At 35.6% G+C, this 24,312-nt stretch overlaps 1 protein-coding gene across 1 annotated transcript in view; it reads left to right on the top strand.

Annotated features, from left to right (window-relative positions):
* ATP8A1 (ATPase phospholipid transporting 8A1) overlaps positions 1-24,312 on the top strand; it is a 105,383-nt gene that overhangs the window by 75,824 nt on the left and 5,247 nt on the right. Inside the window, 7 exon segments of the mRNA XM_054065279.1 lie at positions 2,449-2,510; positions 6,647-6,703; positions 7,191-7,223; positions 7,225-7,249; positions 7,252-7,298; positions 18,992-19,080; positions 19,475-19,567. Of these exon segments, the coding sequence (XP_053921254.1) occupies positions 2,449-2,510; positions 6,647-6,703; positions 7,191-7,223; positions 7,225-7,249; positions 7,252-7,298; positions 18,992-19,080; positions 19,475-19,567 (406 nt within the window).

Genomic DNA, 24,312 nt, shown 5'->3' with positions numbered 1-24,312 from the left:
AGCAAGCTTTGTGTAGTGGGGAGCTCTCACAGGGGTAGTGGAAAGCACTGCTTCCACTCTGTGGGGAGAAAAAAAAAAAAGTGTGTAGTTTTCTGTAAATTTAATAGTCTTCTCAGTTTCTCTGATTCAGCCAGGCAATCTGCCCTGGCATAGGAGACAGGAATATTCTCACAGATGTTTTGGAACTGTTGGGACTAGATAGTGAGACAGTCATAGCTGCTTGTGCCTAAAGGTTAAGCGGAAAACTTCTGAAAGGCCACTGGATGCGAGTTCAGTGGCAGCAGTTTGCATTGGAAAAGTTTAGACAGCCCAGGAGGAAAGAGGTCACAAAATGTCAATGCATTCTCTAAAAACAGAACCTCAAATCAAAATAAAAATCTTCAGTCTATAAGAGAAATTTCTGCATTCATTATATGATGGAGAAATATTTAATGAATATATGTGAGATGCAGAAAGGAGTTCATGTGTGAATGGCAAAGCTGAGACACTTGCGCAAGCACTTGTGAAAGCACTGTAGTGCAAGTGTCTTTGGCTTGCAGCCCCTGGGCTAGAACTGAGATGCTAGCAAGTGACCTCTATAAATCTGAACAAATTGCTTTCTTTCTCCCTCTTTCATGCCCAGGAAAAGCCAAGCTGGCAAGGGGAACAGAGTTGGGACCTAGGGATTGTGTACATGTTAGGCAGTATAACTAGTACCTACTATGGGTACAGCTGGTGCACAGAGTTCTGCATGAAGAGGAAATGCGTGCAGAATTGGAGCTGCTGTTAATTGAATCTCTGATGGCCGTGTATGTAAAGAGGAAAGGGAAATAATGCCAGTAGTTTCCTAGGGAGAAGCTGATGCGTGCCAGAGAAATTCAAAAGAAAGAGGACCTTTTGACAACAGGTCTCAGTCTCCACCTTCTTTTTCTGTTAGGGATATGGTTTAGTGGTGGACTTGGCAGTGTGAGGTTAAAGGTTGCACTTGATGATCTTAAGGATCTTTTCCAACCTAAACGATTCTGTTATTCTCTTAGCTAAGATGAGATGCACGAGGATCCTGAAGCATGAAAGAGGGATGGAAAGAATGAGAGAGAGCTCAGCTTTGTGCATAAGAGCACTGAAGTCCCAGTACTCTGGCTGATAGGAGTAGATATGGCAGCCTGCCTGTCTGTTTTCTGTTTTGTCCTCATTATGTTCTCTACTGCTAGGTATATATTGTTGAGCAGCAGAGTATGTGTTTGAGCAGATGTTTACTAGAACTTTGACAATCAGATTTCAAAGATTCATGAAAATCTCCCAGTGTACACAGTCATCCTTTTCTTTGAGCATTTTTCTTCTCTTTACCTTTTAGTCTTTACTTTTACCTTTTAGTCCTTTAGTCGCTTGTTTCACCTATTACTTGTCTCTAAGTGGAAAATTTCAAACAGCATGCATTGCAGTAGAGTCTACAAAGAAATAAATGATCAGAGAATAGGTGTAGATTGTAAGAATTGTTTGTCAGAATTTCCTCCATGGAACCTAACCATTGTAGAGTGCACAAAACTAGAGTCTTTGCATTCCATGTACTGTCATGTACAGTAGACAGCAGAACCCAAACTTACATGTACAAATAAACCCACCAACTGCTCTCTTTTGTGTAACCTTTAAGTGAGGCCATGACCTCAACTTTTTGTTTGCCGATTTCCAGAGCTCTTGTAGTCCTTTGTGGTGTGCTAAGTCTGCACGGGTAGGGGGGAAGCTACATCCATGAAGTGGCAGGAATGCAGCCAATATCACTAGAGCTAAGGAGGTAGCCATTGTAAGACTCCCATCTTGTAATGGGAGAGGGCTATGTTAAAGAAGACTATTTGCAAGCATTTTTATTCTAAATTTTTGTGTCAACTTTCACCTGCTCTCTCTTCCAGAACATCAATAAATAGAATCTTTTTTTTTTCCTGAAATGAACTGGCCTCAGAGGTTCTGAAAAGTTTTTAGAAAGGACTACTCTTCATGCGCCGCTAGAATGAATTTGATTTCAAGCATTTGTAAAGCTGATATGAAGGCTGGAAAAACACTCGCCAAAAATACGAAAACATACTTAGTTAGCAGCATTTAATATACTGTATGCCAGCTGAGGACAGTAGAAAAATAGTGTTTTCAACCACGGACCATTTTTATCAGCTTGTCACATTCCCCTGGCCAGCCCAGTCAAGAGGATTTTTAAACCATCCGCACCCCTAAAAAAAATCCCAACACCTTTGTTCTTCTATTTCACCCAACACAGCTTTTTTAAAACATCCTTCCTTATGCTGTCTTGGTATTTATGGAGGGGCAGAGGTTGTCTTGTACTTTTATCCTTCCTTACTACATGCACAGTACTATATATAAAAACACATACATACGTATACACACACACATTCATATATATATATATGGCTGTTGTGGATATTTAAATGTTTTCATTGTGATCATTGTTTATTTCTCCAGGTACCGTATTCAGCAATGGTAAAACTTCAGATTACCTTCTCCTGGGAAACACTGTATACACTGTAAGTTGCAACAGCTGTCTGGTGCTCTGTCAGCTGTCTATTTTGTCTCTATCTTTAACTCTTAGGGAGATGTTATTTCATTATTAGTTATAATTCTCTACATAGAAGACTTGATTCATTGTGTAATACCTTAAAGAATAAGAAATGGCACTCGAGTAAGTCTTTGATAGCTTTGAAGTGCATTTTGCATTCTTATTCCAGTTTTTAAAACAAAACAGTTTACTAAAGATGCAGAAGGTACATCTGTCCTTTACCAGAAACTGTCTGGTTTTTAGATACTGGGAATTGTAATGCCAAGTGGAGAAATCCCAAACTGCCAAAATGACACCTGACCCACATCTAACAGTAAACTTCTGTTACTCTTGTGATATTTAGTCACTACTGGGTTCTTACTTTTAATCTTTTGTCTTTCAAAATAAAATAATGAAGCTAAACACCTATTTTTCTCTTGCTATGTATCAATGTTACCCTATAGATGAGGGTTTTCCAAGATCTCTCTTAGAAGCAAAATTAGACTTGTGTTTACTCTCCTCTGTTCTTCAACATTAAGAGTTCAATTAATTTGTCAGCTTCCTATTGTTGGCAGATAGAAAAAAGAAATTAATTCTCCCATCAAAATAGAGGGGCTGTACACAAGTGCAAATTCACAGCAAAATCAAATTCCTCAGGGAACAGGGAAATATCATAACTGAAATGAAAGGAAATTATTCAAGAATACATTGTAGTCCTTTCAGAATATGGCTACTGTCAACATCCCCTATGTATAAGAGTACATTTTGAATAATGTTTTCTGGCCAGCTAGCCAGAAAGGGTTTGAAAACCATAAAGGGCCGAGTGACCACAGCCCACTCTGTGTGTTTCTATTGTGGTGGCAGTTAAAATGTTTCTTCTGGCAGTCTGTACATGGACTTGAAAATGGTTCTTTCAGGCACATTGAAAGCTTGTTTGTTCACACAAAAAAAGCTTAAAAGTTTATTGCTCTACACTTCCCTTTCCTTATTCAGAAAGCCAACATAGCATGTAGTTGCATATGATCATGCAGTCAATCATATGATGACCCAATCTCCATTAGGAATGGATGGAGTATCCTGGGTGTTTTCTATGCAAGTCTTATTAAAATTAGATGTAAGGTCATAGTCATTGTCCATAGCTCAGTCCTGACAGAAGTAGTTCGACTGACACAGGTCTATTTGTATTATGATCTGATAACACCAAGCAGTGTTTAGAAGTCAGTTGTTCATCTGAAATGTCACTGCTTTCCCCAATACTGACAAATACCTTAAAAGGATATCTACCAGAACCACCTGTTTCCTAAGTGAAACGGTTTCTTCCTGGAGAGAGATTCTCTGTGCTGGTTTTCACGCTATCTACCAAATGTTTCATTGTTTGCTGTACTTCAGCGTTGCAACCTTGCTCAGTTCGGCTGGTGTTTAGTTTATGGATTGTATGTATGGTGTATATGTGAGTTCCATAACTTTACCTATTCAAGCACCTAAGCCAAGTTTTCTGGTAGCATCTCCTTTTCTGATTGCACTAAAAGTATCCTTTGTGTTGGCCATCAGTTAGCACTGTAAACTTATTGAACTCAATTATTCAACATGCTGCTGCAATCAAAGCTGAAGTTTGTTTCTGAAGTGATCTCAGAACTTCATCCTACCCCGTCATTGTGCTCTACACTTCCTTCTAAAAGCCAAGCTTGGCATCAGGAGAAGACAAGTTCCATGTGCTGTAGTAAGAATTTACTGGATTACACTAGGTCCTGTGGAACTGAGTGTTCAAAAAGTTAAGATTGTCACCCAATCGTTGGTGGATAAGTCTTGAAATCTTACAGTATTGCAGATTATTTGTGACATCTGCTGACTTATAAACATCAAAGCCTACATTTTCAGGTTTGCAGCAACATTTTCCAGCGCCTTCAGAAAGTAGTTTGTCTGATACTTTCCATATAGTAACTTGGAGCTACTCATTACTCTTTGACAAGCTGTATCCATACATGATAAAACAGAGGTTACAATGCAATTGTTTCTGTCAACTTCTGCAACCAGTTTTCAGCTGGGAGAGCTGAAATTTCACCAATTTTGACAGGCTAATTGCTTGATACTAATCTACAGAAGGACCAAGAATTTCCCAAGTAAACATTTTTCCACCTTTTTAAGTCCTGACTATCTGGTTCTTCCTTTGTTTTTCCAGATTCTCCACTTTCCCTTACTTCAGATTGAAAATCTGAGGGACAACAGGGGTTGCAAATTGATGTGTTCCTGATCTTACACAGGAATTCATGGAGACTCAGGGGCTCAGGAAAGATTTGGAAGACTTTCAAAGTCGTGGGGGCAAGGGGGTTGAAGATTTTCTAAAGATTGACATTGTCAGTCATTTGTGTTGATATATCAAAAATATAAGGCTAAGGTACTTCTCATTCTTCCCACTGCTTTTAATCTGTTTTGGGGAAGTCTGCCTTCATCACTTAGGCAAAAATCAGTAGCAAAGGGATTCAGAAATTAATACAGTTTCTCTGGATTCACAAAAAGTTAGGAAATGTGCAGTGATTCATATCTTGTCCTAGAATTATTTCTTCAAACGTAATTTTCAAATAGTAGTGGAGTGCCATGAAAATATTTGTATGACCATTCTTGAGAGGTCTTTTAAAAAAGCTTAGTGATTTATACAGAATACTGGGTTTGATTTCTGGTTTCCTGGGTAGGATTCAGTGAGCTTTTGTTAGTTGGTATCAAGAGGTGGAGGGAGAAATAAAACCCAATTGTTCAGTAAGCTGCTGTTGCATAACTGGCAACTTTGTTAGGGAAATCAGTTAAGATGCAAGGAAGGTATATAATAACATAGTCTGTCTCCTTTTATAGAGACCTGCAGTGTTTGTTTTATGTATGTATTTTGTCTATGCAGTGAGAATTCTTGATCTGATCCTAAAGAGGGATGTTTTCTCTTCTTACGACTGACTCAAAAGTAGCAAACAAATGTACCAGATGTGAAATGGGGGGTTTTGCCATAATTCAGTTTTTCATTTGTCCAAATATGGCACCAGAAGTGGATAGACTAAGTAAATTGTAACACTCATAAGGGTCCTTCATTTTCTTCTAATTAGATTTCACACGTTTTAGATAATGAAATTGTTGCACTGTAATTCTTTTTTTTTTTTTTTTGGTTCTTAATGCAGCAGTAGCTGAAATAGGAGATTCCAGAATTAAAAGCATAAACTTATAACTTGGATGAAAGCTTTCTGGCAGGATTTGTATCCTTCTGTGCACCAGACATAGTGAAAGACTTGTCTAATGTATTTAACCAGTTATTTTCAGCTTCCGATTGAAGTTAATTTCTTCTTAGTTTCTGAGACTCCTACTCAAACTAGACCACAACAAACTCACTTATATCATTGCTGCCAACCTGGCCAACAAACTTGGGTTTAAACTATAGCTGTGACAGTTGGAGCTTGGTCTTTGTGACTCAGTTTTTCACCCTCATGTTCTTCAGATTGCAAATAGAGCAAAACTTGAGGTATGTGTTCACGCCTAAGTTACAAAATTTAGTAACTGTTTCTTCACTAAACCGAAAACTTGTGTGAATTTCAAAGGAAGATGAACTATTTTCCTGAATCAGCTAGTCCTTGCTGTGGGATTATAAGCTTTCCACTGCTGCTCATCTCAAAACTGGACTATGTCCTACAGGATGAGAACATTATGTTGTCAGAGACTGCTCCATAAAAAGAGTAAAGATCGGAGTAAAGGTGAGAGGGAAGAGTGCTGAGAGTCCTACATTTGAGGGAGCAGATTCTATTAAAGTGGAAGGGCACCTCTGTATCTTCTGCAGGTCCATAGAAATAACAGCCACCTTCTTTACTAACTTTGGTTTGGATCCTGTTGCACAGCTAGGTGTATTGACACTCATCATAATTTGTTGACTGTTACTAAGGAAATCACATTTAAATTGAAGAGACTGATTATCCTTTCCCATATTTTATTTGTGCAAGTAAACATGAAGTATGAAAATCATAAACTTTTTCTTCTGTTCTCCTGGGAAAATTCAACAAAACTAATCAATTTCTGTTATGCTAAGTAAGATTCCTGTGTTTAAGTAAGAATCACCCATCTCTTTTTCTCTCTCCCTTTCTCTCTCTCTTTAAGTTTGTGGTTCTAACTGTGTGTTTGAAGGCTGGATTAGAGACTTCGTATTGGACTTTGGTAAGCAAATGTCTTTACCATATTTTCAAATGTTCTGTAAAGTATGATGCATGAATAATTGTTTTTTTCTTATTTATTATATTATGCCTTATATATAGTTTGTAAGCATGCCCTGCAGTATCAAACTAAACTATAGTTTACTGCGTGGAAAAAATGGAATATTCACATACAACAAATAATGCCTTCACATTGAAAAGGAGAACAGTGGGATAGGCTTTATCTTTAAAAGGAAAATCAGATTACTTTGATTGTAATTGAACTGGTTGTAATTGAGCTTAAATTGGCTTAGAACACAGTAATATTGCTGCTGAAAGTATTACCTTTCCTTATGAAATAGCTAACTGAAGTGGCAGAGTTAAATTATTACAAAGCACAAAAATTTCATCCAATATATCAGAATTGCATTGTAAATACTAAGTAGCAAAGATCTTTTTTATGTCATAATACAGCTGTGATGATTGTTCTGTTTTCTTTTTTTGTTTGACAGTTCAGCCATATAGCTAGTTGGGGCAGCATTGCAACTTTGGGTAGTGTTTTTTGGAATCTACTCTCTTTGTGGCCAGTGATTCCTATGGCACCTGATATGTCAGGAGAGGTAATGATCTTTATTAGATCCTTCTGCTAAGTAGGGGGGCGTAAGAGAGTTGCTTTGTTTATACCTTCAAGGTGGTAGCTGTGTTTATTTAGAACAGAATGAATTTTTACTCTTGTGAAAATGGAGCTCAACTAACAGGTTGTGATTATACAGTCTCATGAGGAAAAATAGACAAGATAAGCTACTTTGCAGTTCTTTAGTAAGTTTTAATTTCCTAAAGAGAAATCTTACCAAATTCATAACTCAGAATTAGAGTGCTTATTTGGCTGATTTTTTTTTATAATGAGGTAACAGAAGTAGTGCATTCGTTAAGGCTTTTTTTTTCATCTTCAATTTTACAGATTTGCTAAATATTTGAAACTGTAAAATGCCTCAGAAAATTTGAGGTCCCCTAACATCGCATGAGCAGCTGCTTGCCATGCACACATTTCCTTTTCTATTATTGTGCTGCTTGGAATGCACTTTTGTACTGTATCTTTAACCTTTTGGCAGTAATTACTGGTTTCTCTTTTATTTATCATCCCATTTGTGTAAAAGTGCTCTGAATATTGCAAAAAGGATTGAATCCATAGAAGATGCTTAATTGCTGCCTGTGCTGAGGTAATTGGGACTTCAGTCCAGAAACATCTGAAGTTTAGTATGAATTTCCCAGCCACTAGTGTGTGTTTCTGGGCATGGCCAGTACCTCCTGATCTGAGAAGTTCAGTGTGCAGTCTCAGTGGGAATCAGAAACTGAGAATATCTGTTCTAATGATTCTCAAAGCATATTCAGTTAAATCAAGCCTTATACCAGTAAGAGTGAGTACCTTTAACTGTGTTATAATTCAGCAATTTAAAAACTCCTGCAGGAAGTGGGAAATTCAGATGTGTACCTCTTCCTCACCTGGTGGTTTTTCAGACCTACAAATTTTACCTCCTACGTATAAGCAGTTAGCAGAAAATAGTATGTAGACCTTTGTTTAACTGCTGCATCTTAATGGAAAACATGAGGAATTAAGTACTGGACACCTAAGGAAAAAAAATCAGAAGTTATACAATTTCTTGTTGGTTTTCCACTCTACTGTAACCTCTTACCATGTAAATATGTAGGTTTTATGCATGACCATGTTGTCACCACTACTCTGAATTCATTATGTACGCTATTCTAAATTAAAATAATTGAAGCTGTCATACAGCATTTTTCTTCACAGACACTGTATTTCCTAGAAGAAATAGAGCGGTTTGGGAATTTGTAGTTTAGAGATTTTGCAAAAATTTTATTAATTGTTCTTTAAGACAGAAGAACTTTTATGGTAATAAGCACAGTGAAAGCAGCGGGGTTTGTTGTACTTGTATGACATAAAGGTGACCGCTGTTGAAATAGTTGAATATTTTACTTAGTACTATGTTCAGTGTCTAAAGTTATTTTGGGCAAAGGATGTTTTGAAGACAAATATAATTCCTACAAACTTGGAAAAACGGTTGCTGTTAAGAGGTGTAGCTTTCATCTAAAATATTCTTGGTGTTTTAAATTCCACATGACTCCAAAGGTAGTCCTGACTTATGAACCTAAATTCATTTATTTGTTGTGATAAAACTGTATGTGTACTTGAAATGGATATTCTTATTTTGTTAGTGTGTTTGCTTATGCCTATATGTGTATATAGTGTCTTTAGATGTGTGTGCATGCATGCAGTTCTTTGGAGGGACATTGTTGAGTGAGGTTGGCTTGGGGTTTGTTTTGTTTTCCTTCTAAGTATATAGTTAGAAATCTGTAATAGTAGAATAAAGTCTCCTAAACTTCTCATAGACGGTAAGAGCTTATTTTAAAAGCTCTGTACTCTATGTTGCTAACAGTCCTGTTGACAAATACTGCAGCTTAAGTTGGAAGCAGGATTTTTGTACGCTTTCCTGGAAGCCACCTCTCTGACTAGGTGTTCTCTAGCAGGGCAGAATTTACTGAGTTTCTCTGAAGCAAATCCAGACCTTTCATGAGTTTCCGAACTAAAAGATTCACAATTTTAACTGTATGGTGTGATAAAAACAAATCCATATGGACATCTCTGATTGCTTGTGCAAATACTGCTTGTCTGATTTCTTCAAATGTGTGGATCAGACTTGAAAGTTTCATGCAGTTATAGTTGGCAGAAATTAAATTAACAAATCAAAAGCTGACCTCTGTTTCAGTAAGGTTTTGTCTGTTTTGCCTTCACTTGATTTGTCAGCTATGCTAAAGGGGATTTTCAGGGTTTTTTCTTCCAAATACGTTAATTAAAAAGTCCCACTTTTTAATAAACTGTAGGTTTAGAAGGTGATTTTACCAACTACAATCCTTATAAAGTTTAAATGTATTCTCTTTCAGCTCCTGAGAGCTGACAGAAGTTCTACCTTAGTAAGTTTATAGTCTTACCAGACAGTATTCTAGACACAATATTCATCCAACCATTCATTCCTGACTAAGTAATGATATCTTTCTTCTACAGTTATGTCTGTTTAATGACTTCTTTTAGACACTACTGAAGCACCCTAGTAAAGATTCAGTCTAACTTCTATCATAAAAATACAAGAGTTCTTGCTCCTTATTGCTGGTTCTGTTCCAAGAAAATAAACTACTAATGCTCTTGAAGGGGAGAGAAAAGGCATATGGAGCTGATGGAAAACTCATTCATTGGCTGCAGGGGAAAGGTTTCATCTAAATGTTTTGAAAACTGTTTTTTTCATCTATTCCTATCGAATACCTATACAGTTCTGATGAATATGTTTAAATTGAGAATACAAGATAATGACTCAAGAAAAAAAATAGAGTTGTAGTAGAAGAAGAGTCTTTTCGTGCTGCAAATACACTCGGTTGGAGTACTGAAACTAGCAGCCCAATGTTAGCTCATTCTTGCTTTGTGTTCATTTGTTAGTATCAAAGCATCACCCAATAACTTATTGAACAAAGAAAAAATTATCTCACGTTTTTGCAAGTTTTCCCCACTTTTTACACTAATTTTGTTTCCACCATTTTGTGTATCATTCCACTTTTAGAGAATATAATTAAAGTTGGCTTTTACCTATGTGTTGCTGTAGGTTAGTTATACAGAGGGAAAGACTGTGCTCTAAATAGTGTGCTCTAAAAGAAAATATAGTGAAATGAAAAATGATGACCTTCTGACAGAGTGCCAGCTGTTTTCTTCATTGTCTAGGCCACTTCCCCCCCTTCTTTGACATGTTCCTAATACTATAATCAAATGTATTTTTGTTTCCCTCTCTTTTCCCCACTTTCCCCTACTCTGAATTTTCCCCAAAAAAAAGCCGAAGACCCCTTTGATACAAAATGTGCTGTTGATCTAGAATGCTGAGGCACTTCTGGCGTTAAGATCTTTGTTTTCTGGTCCTTCGAGACTTCTACTCCCACGCCAGACCAACTCATCCCAGTTGTACCATCCTGTTCCTCACAGTGTGGGAACAAGATGGCTCTCCATGTTACGGTACTCTCAAGTCCTATTAATAGTGATAACTAGGCTGCTAAATAGATAGTGCACCAGAAGAGTTGAAAGGTGACTTCTGGCTTCCATAACAGAGGTAGCCTGGCAGAAGTGTTCTCTCGATATGAATAACTGGCAGTTACATAGCTGATATATGTTAGAAACTGGTAACAGGCATCTGGGTGATAGTAGCTGAAACATGTTTCTTTAGTAGAATTCTGATGAAACCTTAGAATCAATGTTTAAACAAGAAACCCGTGATTATAACCTTAAAACAGTTTCTATTCCAGTTTTTTTTTTAAAAAGTCCTTAGTGAAGAAAACTTTATTAATTTTCCGTGATTGATGATGTTCAGATGAAGACTGTCCGTTTGCCATGGTCTTTCTGCAGACACAGGCTAGAAGGAAAAATAGACAAAAAATGTAAGAGAAAGCAATGGGATTTATGAAGCAGAAGAAAATTTAAAAATAGGCTGTAAAATTGAACAAGGATGTGTGATAAAAAAAGGGGCGATGACCAAAGTAGTTAATTATGTAATATCCATGGGCAGTTCAGGTACTGTGGCAGATTAATTGTAGGTTATGAGTCTTGTAACAGTTTGAAACGAGACTTCAAAATTTTATCATTCATTAAGCTGAAGTCATAGTTTATCATTGTACTATCTTTGCTTGTACTTTAGACTCATTCATTTAAAAATTTTTCTTCTTGAGTTTATTCTAGGAATTAGGGGCTATGTTCTTCTAGTCTTAGACACAGATCCTAAAATACTGGAACGTCAAGATTTATTTGCTTATACCAAAGTGTTAAAATACCTTTTCTAGTATGAGAATTGTGGTAGTAGTAGCGAAACTTGATTTCTGTTGGAGGGAACTTGATGCACAGTGTATGAGAAAGAAATGTGGAAAACATTTCAAAGTTTTCAGTGATTTTATAACAACCTTGCAATCTCACAACAGTTATTACAGTACAATGCTTTGTCTGCAGTAGTTGTCTAGCAGTACTGTCTAGTATGGAAGCATCTGAACAACCAGCTTTACAGGTTATTTTCTTAAAATATTTTACCTGTAAAGATTGTGCTTCCAATTACAGATGCATAGGAAAGAAAAAATTCAAAATAGTTCTTTGTAGGCATTTTTCTCTTTTTTTTTTTTTTTTTTGTTAGATTTAACACTGTTATGGAGAAGTAGTTCAGTTCCACTGGACAGCTTTTTTGACCAATTACATGAAACAAGCTCCGTTTAATTTCAAAAAAGTTGCTCAATAGACAAGAAGGTTTTCATTGCAGACCTGAGTAAATCAACTACATGGATCTCTTTCTATACTGTATTGATCAAACTGAAGTTGATACTCTTCTTTTATGGGTAACATTAATTAACAAAGACATTAAGTGAAGTAATGTGAAGAAATTTCAATCTTTTTTTAACAAATTATATTATTTTCTCAGTTTAAATCACATGTAATTTACATAAATGTCAGAAAGTAAATGCCAAGCCTCTTCATATTTGATTTTATTTACTTTGTAGATTTTTTCTTTGAGACTCTCCAGTACACAGAAAATTGTTCTGTCATGCTGAAAAAAATGCAGTTTGAATTTGTGATCTAGTGAATTACCAGGAGTTTCCCATTGTCCCTGCATTATACCCACTTGAAAGAAAGAAATGATGCTGTGATTAAATTGTTGTATGTTTTTATATCTATGTGGTTCTCTTGCAATAATTGCCTTAACTAATAAAGTTTCTGTAACTTACATCACCCTAGTAAGAGTAGCTACCATTCATGTGTCAGTAGACTATAAAGCTGCTCAAACTTTTCCATTAATGCTTCCATCCTTGGAATTCAAAAGGCTACTTTTCTTTCTAATGCCACTTTAAAAAAAAAAAAAGCAAATAAACTAAATTATTTAGGTTTATAATTTAAATTATGAAATAGATATATTTCTAAGCTGCTATAGTTATCTCTTTCTTGAATAAATATTGTTGTGATTTTAGTTGAAAAACAGACTGGAGAGGAGGAAAATAAACCAACCTGTTGTGTGTTTCATACTAGTACAGTTCCTGATTCTTTTGGCTTTGTTACTGTTGCGTCCTCTAGTTGTTAGGCCTTTGCTGTACACCTACCTGATTAATAAGTTAGCTTAAAATTATCACACTTACTGGAATAAGGAGTATGACATTGAGATTAGAAGCAGAAGTTCAGTATCTGCAGAACTTTTTAATTTATTATGGTACTGAAGATAATGCACTGTAAAGTTCTCCAGAGCACCATCTGTTTCTGCTCTGCCTGACCCAGGGGATCTATAAAACTACTGACGGAAACTGAAGTTAAGGAACAAGTATGTATTTTACAGAATTTTATCTTTGTGAAAAACAGTAGTATTCCTTAAACAAAAAATAAAACACTAGCCAAAATTCTGGGTCTTCATTTTGGAGGGAGTCATTAGTGCAGGAAATTTTTGACAAGGGACTATTGCCTATTTACAGAGCACATTTGAAACCATTTTCAAGAACACTGAAATAATTCAAGAACAAAAACTAGGAACTTCCTTTATAGTCCAAAATCCTTTCCAGCCCATTCTCAGCAAAAGGCCCCTATGGGCATTTCCTCACATTTTTAGCGCATTTTCATCACCCTCCAAGTTTTTTCCCAGCTTATCTTTTACAGATCTGCAAGTCTTTACAAAGCAATCATCGGTGCCTATCATGCCCTCAGTACTTATGTGAACTTCTTATTTAGAGAAATAATGTGTTTCATTGTACATTTGTGGAGAAAGTTATTACTTCATAAAATAACTTGGTGATGTTTTGAAGATTTTTTTTTAAAGTTAATCAGAATTCATCCTATAACACATATTTATTATAGTCATCTGTCCTCACCTAAGAGTCTAAAATTATGTGGCCATTCTAATACTAATATATTTTAGCTTATTCAGTTCTTTGAATATAAAGTTTGCTTTTAGTCTTTCGCTTCAAGAGTCCAAAATATTTTCATAAGGATTTGGGCTTTTTTTCCCATTTGATTTCTGTTGGGTAGTTTGCATTTTGAGTCCTCAAACCTTGATTGTTTAACTGTACTTAGTCTAGTTCTAGATAGATGTTAGCCAGAGTCTGCTACTCCCAGATATACTTCAAAGATCCTATTCAATATTCAATAGTTCTGTTCCTATTCTTGTTCTTTCACTGCATATATATAAACAGAAACAGCAGAGCTTATCTTTGAACTACTAAATTTAGCGTTGCATCTTGTGATGGTTTGTCTTGACAGTATTACTGTTCTAATTTTTTCATTTTTATTGGATAGTCTTTCACAGTATCAGCATTTAACCAAATTCTTTCCCTCAGCATATTATTGCCAATCTCCTTTATAAGCAAGTTACTGGTTTTTTTCTGTTAAAAAATTTATGAATCAAATTGGGGATGCATTCCCATTGTAGTTATGCATACAACGACACATAAAAGATTAATGATATTCAGCTGCCACATTTCTCTTGTAGCAACTTTCTCTTCTGATGTGCAATAGTGAGGAATTACTTCATTTCTTTACAGATTATAGTAGAACTCAAATGTTTCCTGTACTTCCTGTTTCGACTATTACAGTGCAGACAGCCCCTATCACGGCAACAGCTTCTGTAGAAGTATGAGAACTCATCCACACATTATGGCTTTACATCTCCATTGCAAGATACTATTTCTTATGTCATCTTTGAATCAACTCAGACAGGTTCCCTGTGCATCTTTTGCTCTGAGGTGAAAGAGGACAGTGTAGCCTTTCCTTGCAGAATAACTAATATTTTCTGTTTACAAGCATGATTAATCTCACCTTGCCAATATTTTATGGCTTGTCTAGTTTCACATCCAAGTGACTAATTCATTTTAATTTCTAAAGGTTATTTTTCAGTAAGTTAATTCAACCTGTAGCACAGCCTTGTTAGCAAACTTTTGTTAACAGAACCTATTTCTCTTCCTTATTCTTGGGTAGGCTTTTTTTGTTTGTATGTCATTCTCCTCTCCAGCTTTTGGAGGAGATTTCCAGCTACTCCTATTTATTGTGACTTTTTTTCTTTACTCTTTTCTTGCTTTTTATCTTTGAAACTCTAGATTCAACGCAGATAGCAACTGAAACTTTCTCTTCATAAGAGCTATTCCTGGCACCATGAGTTATTGCTGGTTTGTCTTGGGGGTTTTTCCAAATGTGAAATACATATTGAACTAATCTAGGCTTTCATAAAATGCAAGGAAGGAATTAAATGCCTGTGAACTCAATTCACAAACTGAAAATGAGCAACTACCCTAAGCTAGTCACAAGAACATGTAATAAGGTGCAGTCTTGCATTTCATCGCTTTCTGGGCTCAGGTGCCTTACCGTGGTTAGAGGTAAGTGCTAATCTGATGATTCACAAACCTGAACTGTCTCCCACAGTTAGACCCTTATTACCTGTGTTTTTTAAAATACCCCATTATCCAACAGTTAAATACTAGAACATTCACCCTAAAAGAATGTTACCCAAAAGCCAGTGTTTTCTATTTATTTTTATTGGATTCTTTTATTTGTGGTTTGCAACTTTCAGGGTAGTGCTTTCTGCTGAAAGGGTGATTGAACAGAAAACTGTCTTCTGCTGTTCTGCTTTGTGTAGAATAATCAGGTATTCACTGGATCAGAAAAGGATGTGCTGGCTTGTTTTTTTAGGAAAAGGCAAGATGTGTGTTCCAACGAATACTTAGAATGTTAAGGTATTCATTGAAACAAGGGACTGAACTAAGGACACATCTGTAGGAGGAGACCTAAATCTAAGTTAATTCTTCGCATTGCTCTGTCTGGCTTCTTTCATGTTTTTATACTCTGTCTCCACAGAGGTACTTTTTGAAGCTTGTAGGATTTATAGTACATGTCTGTGTTTGTGAGCTTTTGTAGATATGGTTTTATTTTTTGTAATATTATTTGCCTTTATATAATTAAGACCAGAATCTTAACTACGCCTCTGTGGGATGCATTCCACCCTGCATGCCCAATGGGCTAGTAGTATCTTTAGCTGAAAAAAGTGAGAGGAGCTTGGGAAAAGTGATAACGTATTCCTTAGTGTATCCTTCCTCATTTTTCTCACCTGATAGGAGATCTGTTCAAGTAAGAGCTCCTAGAGTCTGCCTGCAGATATCCACAGTTATCTGCTTCCTGACTGCCTGGTGTTCCCTCTGTTTCAGTACATCTCACTGTCTGTTGTATATCAGAAAGGCCTTGTTTTCTTTTGAATGTATTTGGAGAAAATGGAGGTACGCTTCTTTTAATATACCTTATAAGCAGAGTTCCTACTTAGTTCTTTATAAACAGGACCTATGAGACTTTTTTCAATTCTAAATATCAAAGAAAGACTAGAGGCATTACAAGAAATCACTTGTTGGAACTTCAGTTAAATGCAAATATGTTTTAATATTACAATGGTAAGTATGTGCATGAAGGCAAACACGTGCAGATGATTAAAATCAATAAAGTTGTCTCTGTAGGTTGTTGAGAGGAGAAACTGAAGCTGGTTTGATGGTGTTGAGAAGGTGTTATTTTAGTAGTTCTGTAGTTTTTTAAGGAGACGACACGTACCTGGATGATACCTGAAACAGATAAATTGAAAGTGGTTTGCAGGAGCTTTTCTGCAGCAAGAAATTTATCGTTCATTTCATCTTTCTATCTTTACTTTCAGAAGGCTTTATAAAATCTGAGCTCAATGTTTTGGTAGGTCATTTCATAGTAAGGAAAAAGGAAGTGTCCCTCTGTTTGTTTTGGCAGCCAGGATTTCTGATCTGCCACTAAGCCAATAAAAAGTGGAGTTTCTTTTCTTCTAAGCATTTTTTTTTTTCTTTTTAAAAAAAAAAAAAAAGGAAGTGATATAAAAATCTGTACAATGCACTTAATAAGCAATGTTAATTCACTTTAGAAAGTCTTAATATTGAGCAAGAGCTCCACAGATGACAAACTATTTTTCCCCCCTGCAGGACTTGCGAGTCCTACAATAAACTAGGCTTCCCAGCTCTCAATTTGGATTACTTCTGAATTCCCCTGGGAGCCACTTTTGTGGCAGATTCCATTTGGTTTCACAAGGCCTAAAGGGGGAAAACTTGGCATAGACCACAAATCTCTCACATTAGGAACAATTTGTAAACCACGAACAGAGGCAGCCAGAGTCCGTCCTCAGAACAGGCTGCTCCTGTTAGTGCCATTGTCTGAAAAGGATTGGTTTGCCATTTCCCAGATGACCTGCCTATGTGTAGAGAGATGTGAAAAGTTAGAGACAAAAATGTTTTCTACAGAGTGAGAGGGGAGCTTTCTTGTACAGAAAGGAAGGAAATACCTCTGTGGGATTTTATTTTTTCCCCCTTCGTCCAAAAAGTACAAAGAGGCCCTCTGTCTTTAATGCGAATGTCGGCTTTAAATCTTTCAGGTTTGGATTAACTCTGTAAAAGAAAAAAAATCTGACAGGCTTTCAAATATGACGCAGAAAAACTTTTTTTTTTCCTCAATTCATGTTGTTCATTTGTAAAGCCAAAGGCTGGATGGACTGAATAGTAGGCGCCAGTTGTTCCTTCATTCATAGTTAGCATTACAATGGTCAGAATTAACATCCTAAGACCTACATTATCACTTTTGCTGTTTCACCAGCAAACATTTAATACAGGTGGCTAACGGAAGGACAGCTCTTTACTATGGTTCTTAGAAATGAAAAAAATGTTGTTAATAATAGGGAAGTAAGAGTCATAATTACTTCAACTTGTATTTTTTTATGCTTTTTCTTATTTTTAAGAAACTTTGTCTCTCTAATGGCAACTTAATTATAAAAAAGTTTGCAGCAAAATGTAGTTTCAATAGACATTTTCTATTAGCTGCTGGTTTAGGAAATGAGTGTTTCATCAAGTATGCTTATAAAGTGACTATGCTCATAGATTTCTAATACAATTCTTCTTGATACAAAATTTTCTTTTTTTTTTTTCCACCACTGATGATGTGAATTGTTTTAGTTTGAACCTGTCACTGCTCAGTGTTTACACCTTTGCTGACAGCTGTTGGCAGAAACTAGCGTCTCAGGGCAATATCTATGTCCTTTAAACATAGCTGTGGAAAGTCTACCAAATTTTTTATTAAAATACCTTCTAATGTTTTCAGAAGAATCAGTGTCAGTAGGAATTTGGATAGAAAAGCAAAGTTAAAAGGCTTTTTACTTTTATGAGAAAGAGATTTTTTTTTTTCTGAAAATAATCAATTTTCTTTTTACACGCGAACATATCAAGTCTAATTTTAAAAATCTTGATGATGTATGCACATTCAGAAATTAGACTTCAGCTCCTGTGCAAGCTACCTGCATTTGTCCATTAGTTAACATTAGTAAAATTTCAGCTTAATTATTTTCGTTACATACTGAGGTTTAACGTGAAGGGAATTCGTCTCCAAGTAATGAAGCAAAGGATTTGAAATGTTATCATTGTGTAGGAATGTTACTTTCAATCTCTGCAATCTAATCATGTTACTAAGGTGTTTTTAATACTGATTGCAAAACAATCTTTCAGTAGTGTGCTTCATTACGTATTTATCATAGTCCTTGCATCTGTAATATTATTGTTGTAGACACTTGGGAATAAATTACAAGGGTAGAGTAAAGGTGGTTTTTTTTCCTTTAATATCCATACATTATGGTTTTTGTTTTGGCTTTTTAGTGTGTTTTAGTTTTTATTATGTTTACAAACCTAAGTTATGAACAGAAGAAAGTCCTATGTGTTAATATAAAGCAATGTATAAAAAAGCAAACACAGCTAAAGCAGTTATCTGGTTTGTACATATTTCATCATGTGTTAATATGTTAGATCTTCATTTAACAATATGTTGCATACTTCTATAATTTTGTTGTTAGTTGTTTTCTTAGTTCTCATTTTAAGCAGTTAGTAGTGTAGAATTCTGTGGCAGTGTGGGAACTGTGGTAGAGCAAGTTACGTTGGAGATAACTTTGATCCAAAGATTCCCCCTCTCTCAAAGAGCTAAGCAGTGTGATCTTTCTCCCAGCTTCTTAACATTAAGTAGTGCTTATTTATCTACTGGATTTCGGGGGATTTTAGAAAGGAGTTAAAGTATATTGCATATTAGAAAGCCTAGAATAGTTCATTTAAGTTTGCTTTTTGATATCCTCAGTGAAGTAATTGGTATTTCTAGGGGGTTTTTCCTACTTCTTGACATAAAATCATCACATTGTGTGCTTTTTTTTTGACTCTCCAGGCAGCTATGATGTTCAGCTCTGGAGTGTTTTGGATGGGACTTCTATGTATTCCTGCGACAGCTTTACTTTTTGATGTAGTATACAAAGTGTGAGTACAGAAATACTGAGTTTTACCGGAGAAAGTGCTGACTTTTAAATGTGTGTTCTAATTACTAGTATAAGAGAAGCAAATTAAAATTAGCTCTGATGACTGTATAAAATTATTTTTTACCTTGTTTCTGACAAACTTTATTATAAGAGTTATTAGTATTTTAAATGTTTCAATAATTGTAATGTCTCTTCTATAAATATTTGTTTCTAATTTGCAAGAAGAGCTGATACAATATATTATTTAGACTTGCTTTATAATATTTCTTTTTGTAAAAATTTTAAGTCATCTTGGAAAATAGACTTGTAAGTTGAATGTTTATGTAAGTGTTAAAACAATCTGTTCTTTTACTCTCAAGAAGACTAAATCTGGCAGTGTTTTATATTACATACAGAGTAAAGAGAGCTACTTTTAAGACACTGGTAGATGAAGTTCAGGAGTCGGAAGCAAAGTCTGAGGATCCTGGGGCAATTGTGCACGGCAAGAGGTACTGTAAAACTCTGTAGATCGTTGTCTTTCAAAAACAAAAAAACATTAAATATTTTCCAGCCTTATACTTGTATCAAATTTTTACAAACCCATACAAACAAAAGGCATCTGTAAAGAGGTTTTCAAGTCTCTTGAGCCTTGAAAAACATACTGAGCCCCTATGTTTTTTCATTTACTTAAAGCCTGTGGTAAAAACCTACATCTAACTGGTGTGTTTCTTTGTAGCTGACTTTTATGTCTCTAGTTATTATGTATAGAACAAACTTGAGATATGATTTTAATTCTGTTGCTTTTGACTGTTAACAATTAATGCAAAGTAAGTTTAAACCTGCACCATTCACTATTATAGCTACAAATTAGGCCTAAGCATAGTAAAAAAAAAAAAAATATTTTTTAAAACCTGCTTGGTAGCATAGGGGAAAACAGCAAAATCTGTCTAGGACTTGCTGAAATTGAATAGAACAAACTGGCTTTGTATCTAATGCCATTCTGCAGCAAACAAATTTGACTAACCTATATGAGGTAAGAAATTATTTCTACTTAAGGCTCCACAAGAATTCCCTTATTACATCTTTCTTCATGAGTCAGGCAATGGGAAAATAAAATTGAACAACTGGACAATTTTTATGCGTAAATTCAGCATAAAGGTTTGCACTCACTGAAATACTTAAGATTTTTTTTAACCCTGTCTCACCTTGTAGCAAGCCCTTGCTGAACAGGAGTATGACATGACAAAGGCCATGCTTTCACCCCCTTCCAATTAATTAATGCCATTTGGCTGAGCTAGAGATTTCTTTCCATTTTCATGAGCCGAAACTGTTGATACCTCATTTTCCTCTTCTTTCTTTCCTTTGGACTGCTTGTTTTTTATTATCTTCATGGCAAAGGGCTTAGCCAAGAAGACTTTTTTCCTACCAAGGTATGCATGGAAAGAGACCAGAAAAAAAACACAAACATCCTCTTCTTTTGTTGTAGGTTCAATTTTCAGGAAGCACAATTTGTTCATAATTAAGTTCCCTTTCTTCTTAACTGTATCCCTTATCCAGTTCTGTAGGAATTAGCTTACTAAGATATATCAGGTTGAGGTTAAATTACTTGGATACTGAGATGGTGACCACTGTTTCTAATGAGTTGGATACTCAGCTCATGTGACTGTTTGCTCCTACTGTTCCTTTCTCATCCTAGAAATTATTTTCAGAAGATTAATTTATCTGTAGTGGAGTTCGTCTTCCCTTGTACCATAGACAAATCCCAGTGGAAGTGCAGCGAGTACTGGAAGCTCATCCCACCACCTGTGGAACACATAGCCTAGTATGATGGGCTACATAGGAGCACATATGTTCATGGTTTCTCTCATCAGGCTCTATATGCTCTCTGTGTGGCAGCAGCTTCATACTGGAAGTACTGCAAAATCTCCTAGTTGATGAAATTAAGCATACTTTTCCTTCATCACTAAGATGAGGCTCTACCTTTTGATATCTTCCTATCAAACAATCTTAGGATGGGGGTTTTCTACTTAAATTTTGAATTTGCACTTTCAGATATTTTTTTTTTTAATTAGGTTAAACATTGACATTTGCATTGAAATGATTTAAAACATTGTACTTCAGAGATCTTTACTGTATCTTAGCATAAGCTTTATAAGTAAGACATCCTAATGTAGTCTTAAAATGTGTCATACCTTGGATTTTTCCCGTGCTGATTTGACAAAGTTTTTAAATTGTTACCATTGAAGGCTCAGGAAGAGGATTCCTGTTGTATCTTGCTGTTTCAACGTGTGCAAGGATGTGTAATCAGAATTTTTCCACAAAACTGTCCAAAAATATTTTATTCTGTTCTTCTGTAGGCAGCATTGGTTTTGTCACATATGTTTGTCAGTTAAGTAAGAATATATTTTGAGCAAGAAGGTGGAAAATTCAGATGGTCACTTTCCCAGCTGAAAGTAAGCTTTCATGTTAGAATTCTGTTGACTTGAGGGTGCCTTGAATAGCATAAATAATAGAGCAGCTTCAGTGGTTTAATACATTTGTGCCACAAAATGTATTATTTCTACCACTAGAGACGTTGTAACTGAAATGCAACAAAGCCCTTTGTACTTTAAATTGAAACGACTGAAGTAAAAGGATGCTTTTTGAATATAAACTATTGCTTAAAAAAAGGTTTTCTGATGCCGTGTATGTAATGCTTAATCAGAAACAACAGTATTAGTACTTACTGCAAAAATATTTTTACTGGATTGAATACTATGTATACTAACAATACCATGAGTAACTGACCAAACTTTGGAAATTAACTTAGAGAAACATCTGCAAATGCTGCTTCATATAATCATTGTTTTTCATTCAGTTCACTTGGAAATTATTTTTAGATCAGCTAAGGGTTTTGTCAGGAATATATAAAGTAGGAATTTTTTTCCTATAAATGAGATTAATTGCCTGTAAATGTATACATTTCATGTTCAAAAACAGCTAATATTCTACTTACGCATATCGGTACACATAATGAGCCTAGGCATTTCATTACTGTGAATTGTCATTGATTAATTATGAAACAATGTTTTCTTGACTTCATGGTTTTTAAATATGCTTTTGAATGGCAGCAGAGTGATCCATAATAGAGAGTCCATGGTATTTCCTCAAGCGTACTATAGAGCTGAATTTAATACCTGAATAGCTGGAAGCACTCTTCCTTTCCAAAATGTATTGCCTACTTATTTGTGTTTTCTGTATCAGCAATCAGATCTGTGCAGTGGGAACTTCATTATATATAAACTAAGAAATGTGCATGCTTCATGTTCTTGTTAAACTTAAGGCAGTATTTCAGTGCTTAGCATTCAAGCAATCTGAATATTTCATTCTAGAACACAACCAAGGAAAAATAATAGTACCAAAAATGCTAGAATAGGCCTGCTATGTTTTTAATAAAGTAGTTTTTTATTAGAAAATAATACCTGTCAAGAAAATAAAATCTCATAGACGTTTACTGATTTCAACTCACATTAGAAGGGTTTCTCAGATGCATTGCAAAGAAGATACAGCATGAGTATCTTAAACTTTTGACCTTCCATCTTAAATTAAGATATTTATTTATTCACGTGTGTATCCTTGTGGTTTAAACCTTAGTCCCTATTTTTTTATTAGTCTTGTCACTTCAACCATTTGTAGCTCTGAACTAAAATACAAGGGTCCTGCACAGCCTAAAGGAGCAGTTAGAACACAAAAATTATTAAACAAACAAAGAAAAATGTCCCCCAAGAGCTAGCTTATAAAACGCTGAGTAACTTGTCTTAGTACTCCAATCTCTGCATTCTTGGTTCAGTTAGCAGATACCAACTGCTTTCCCAGAATTGGTACCTAATTCCTTTTTTTCAAGTAAATCTCATTCCATCTTTTCATTCAAAACATGTCCAAAGAAGCAGTTTCCACTGCATATCCCATTACCATGTACATTTTGCAGTTAACATTCCTCTGTAGGAGTGGGAATAAAAGATTTATCTCCCTCTTCCAACTTGTGAGGGCCAAGCTCTCAATTCCTGATGTCTGCTTTAACCACCAGATTGGAGAGGAACAGAAAGTGGAGGTAGACTATCAGTCTTGCTCAATCATGGAGACAGTGATTCAGCTTCTTATAAAAGAATTGTATACTCACCGAAGAAAGAATGAGCATTTCTAATTTAACGATTTTAACACTAATCTAGTAAGGGAAGCAGTCTAGTTCCATTCCTTGCACCACTTAGTCTGTTGGGTAGCCTGGGAAGGTAAGCTTGATGAGCTAATTGACAATAATATTAAAAAGTAATTTGACTGATCAAAACTCATTACTGTACGTATATGAAATCTGCTATACTTAGCACATCCTTACACAAGAGACAATTTTGATAATCTAGCAAAACTATAATAAAATCAAATCACTATATACTCAGAACAAGCATTGCATACTTTTTTTAAGTGAACTAACATTTAGACCAGTTCTTCAGGACAGAGGATAGATTTTTCAGCATTGGAAATTTTTAAATGATAAGTTGGTATTTCTCTGAAACACAAGCTCTTATTCACAGTGAATATCAAATTTGGAGGAATTGAAGAGTTTGTGTGTTTTTTTTTTTTTTTTTGTGATATAGTCCCTTGCATATCTTTTAGTATGTTATCAGAATCGTCAGATTTCAGAAGCTTTCTGAGCTATGGCTAGTCCATCTGTTACTTACTTAGTAAGGTTGGGTCCTATTTGATAGAACTTTAAGTGTAGGAAAGATGCGTGGTCAGGAAACCTGATACCTTCAGTACTCCATCTATTACAGTTTGGAGCATTCAGATGGTTCTTGAGTCTTGGTTTAAAAACTGTTTTCTAGTTAGGCTGAAATGGAGAGTCACTTGGATCACATTAAAGCATAATAAATGCATAACATAACAGACAGTACTGCTGAGAATGAAGGACATGGGCTAAAGTGACCAATCTCTAGTAGTAATAGTAATACCCATTATTTGGGTATGATCTCCAGGAAAACACCTTCTGGAGTTTCACAGGGAATACATCTTGCTAGAACACTTTAATGAAAGGAGTACATTTCTGTATGCACATCTTATGGCCATAGATGTGACTTTCCCTCCATCTTCTTTTCGCATCCCTCTGGGGTAGGGTGTCAGTAGAGGCCAAGAGCACTTTCTTATGTAAGAAAAAGAGACTGTAATTCAACCTGGCACTAATCAGGCCATACTACATCAAGGGAGCCAGTGCTTTCCCTTT

This window comes from Cuculus canorus, chromosome 4 (assembly GCF_017976375.1).
Source record: "Cuculus canorus isolate bCucCan1 chromosome 4, bCucCan1.pri, whole genome shotgun sequence".
NCBI classification, from domain to species: domain Eukaryota; kingdom Metazoa; phylum Chordata; class Aves; order Cuculiformes; family Cuculidae; genus Cuculus; species Cuculus canorus.
This window is presented reverse-complemented; position numbering and strand designations above follow the sequence as displayed.